General features: G+C 41.0%; 1 protein-coding gene across 1 annotated transcript; it reads left to right on the forward strand.

Moving 5' to 3' along the window:
• The first annotated feature begins 867 nt into the window (after positions 1-867).
• On the forward strand, positions 868-1753 carry LOC120906026. Its single transcript, XM_040317427.1, has 2 exons — positions 868-1431; positions 1499-1753. Exons 1-2 carry the CDS (start codon positions 1027-1029, stop codon positions 1502-1504), a joined length of 411 nt encoding a protein of 136 aa, XP_040173361.1. The 5' UTR covers positions 868-1026; the 3' UTR covers positions 1505-1753.
• Positions 1754-2994: the final 1241 nt, after the last annotated feature.

A 2994-nucleotide genomic window follows, 5' to 3' on the forward strand; every position in this document is an offset into this window, starting at 1 on the left:
GTCAACATGGCCCTCAACAACGTTATTTGTAAATCAATGCGGGCCGCGAACTGGAAAGTTTGGAGTCCATTGCGTTAGATGAATGAATGCAGCCAGACCTCACGCGCTCTCTCTGCCATAAGCCGACCTTACTCTAAAGAGCCGTGCGTGCCTGAGAAAGATCGATCGGTGAAGATCGTTTCGGCTGTATTTCGCACTGTCGGCACTTCGCATCCGGACAGCTTATCTACATTTGGAAATATATTTAATGAATATTTAAACAACCTGAATGTTGTTTTTACAACGATTTTATGCCAATATGCCTTTTAGTACATCCGTAGAATATCATCAATAATTTTTGCAGCTAATCCTGTACAGCGAAGTTGCGCTGTTGTGGTGAAGGATTACTCATCGCATCATCTTCTCTACGCGAACACTTGCGTACAATGAGCGAACGATGTTTGTGATCATATAGGCACGTACCGAACGAAACTGCGCTCTGGGCAGGGCTTCCCAGCGTAAGGTATACAAAGTAAATCAAATACGAGCAGAATATCATCCGAAACGGTCCCATCTCGAGCATGAGAAAGTTAAATTCAACTAATAAACAAAACAGCACGGAAGGATGACATACGTATCAAAACACAGATTTTCGATGCAGATCATACACAAATTAAAACATTATTATCATTCTATTACACGATTTTACCTATCCTGTCTTTTAACGAAGCTAATGCTGAGAAACCCTGGGAAGTATCAAGAATGAGTCAGGCAAATAACTGCACACGGTTGGTCACTTACACTAAGAATACAATTACACAAACACATTGACATGTTTTGTGCATTAGAGGGCTATAAAAGCCGATCCCTCATTGCGCACGCACCCTTTCGTTGTTCAAATATTGTGAAGCTAGTAACATCTTCGTGGCGAGCGTTGTGCAAGTGTCTAAGTGCAAGTCTAAGCTAGTGGAAGGAGTTGTTTGTCGTCCAGTGACATTATCCGTGATCGGTTTCAAGTGTTTCAGTGTGCAGAACAGCGGCTAAGCCATGGCTACCACCCCAGAGAAGGAGCTGAGTGCGTCGGAATTGGTCGACCTGGCCCCCTTGGCGACTGAGCCAGGGAATGATCTGATATCGACCGTACAGGAACGGGATGAGCAGAAGGCCGCTCAAGATCAGAGTGTCGAGAAGCCGGATGAGGATCAGTCGAAAATCGAGAAGGCTCTAGAAGATGCAATGAGCGACATTGTGGAGCGAGGTGAAAGTGAAGACATCAGTGGAAAGCCGATAGAAGCTTTGGAGAAAATCCTGGAAGAGGCAAACAGCGTGGACGAGGATCACGTCGAGCAAGAGACCACTCACGACGAAGCTCATGATGAAGCTCACGATAAAGCCATCATGGAGGCCTCGGAAGATGCAGCCGAAGGCGAAGATCGCTGTGCACGTGTGGAGGTCGGTGGGCAAGAACCTGGTGTGGCTGATGATGGGTTTGCTAAAGTTATGTTTTTGGCTACATTAGATCTAGTGCCAATTAGCAGACGAGCTGGCGATGAACTGACTTGGAGTGAGATCGCGACTGAAGGGTGGTTCACAGCTGTAGCCAACCAGGATAGCCAGTAGCAGCAGAGGGAATGAAAAGAGCGAATGAACCGGTTAAAGAGCCGCGTGTGTCACAATGATGATGGATATTGTCCTGCAATTTCCGATAAAGGGATAAAAAGCAGTATTTGGTGTGCAGTATTTTTGGTAAAACAAAATTATTGAATAAAATAAAGGAAACATTTAGAAAAAAAAAATCTCTATTATTTTTAATCCGTGTGTCTTTTGCATTGTCTGTATTCAATGTGGCCTTTTGTTTTTTACAAGAAGTATTTGTTTTCAATTTAAACAGTACAACGGAATGTACAATATTTACATAGGTTGTAATTGATCTATCGATGATTTAAATATAAGATTGTCTGCTATTCAGTAATACACGCATAATCCTATATAACTGTTTAACGAATTTCTGAGTAATTTCAGTACCTGCTATCAATATGTTCTTGGGATGGTAATGAAATCATAATAATGATGAGAATGATTGCCAAATGTTGTTTTGATATTTGTATGATGAAATCGCCCGCGTATGGGCAAAAATCTATGGCAAGAACATTTCGTTGTTGAATTACTTAATATTGATTTGAAATTTGGTAACAGTGGAGAGTGAAACCCTACATAACGACATAAATCCGTTCCAGTTACTCACTGGTTATGGTTGAGGTTCTTCACCATATAGGGGAAAGCAGGGCATATAGGCATGTTAAGAAGTTAAATGTACATTCATTAGAGTTTATCTTGAATCACAATTATTCTAACATTATTCTATGTCTCTTGTTTTTCTTCATGGATTCACAATGCAACAATATCTTCAATTTTAATATCTTTACGAGAAGCTTTATTTGACTTTTTTATAACTGTCGCTCGCAAATTGGTCTATTTCGTCAACTTTTGTTTTTTATTTGTTTTGGGCCTTTCAGCTGTTTCTTTTAATTCCTATTTACTAATTGTATCTTACACTCTTAAAATTTTTTGACGAATCTCGGTTAATTTTTGCCGAGATCTGCACAACTGAGATCTCGGCAAAGATCTCGGTTAAATTTCTGTTGCCGACATCTCGGTTAATGTCATTTTGTTTTGACGTTTACGTTTATCCGAGATTTTCGGTTAGAGCAAATCCAAATTTCGGCTAAATATAAAAACATTTTATTTTTATTTTAGTGATTTTATTTGCGTATCAAATGGGTTTTTTTGATGTGATGGGAAGCGTTGGGACAGGCGCCGATTCAACCTCCGGATGGGACACAGCGTTTGGATGTGGTACTGGTACAGGAAAATGAGCCGGACAGGGAGCGGGCACTGGAACTGGCACGGTTCTGTAAAGCGGGCAGAGTGAAACAAGTCTGAGTGAACCCTTTTTAGATTTCATGTGATCGAGTGTTGATACTTACCTCGTGTAGGTGACCGGAAATGAATCCT

Source organism: Anopheles arabiensis, chromosome X (assembly GCF_016920715.1).
Source record: "Anopheles arabiensis isolate DONGOLA chromosome X, AaraD3, whole genome shotgun sequence".
Taxonomy (NCBI): Eukaryota; Metazoa; Arthropoda; class Insecta; order Diptera; family Culicidae; genus Anopheles; species Anopheles arabiensis.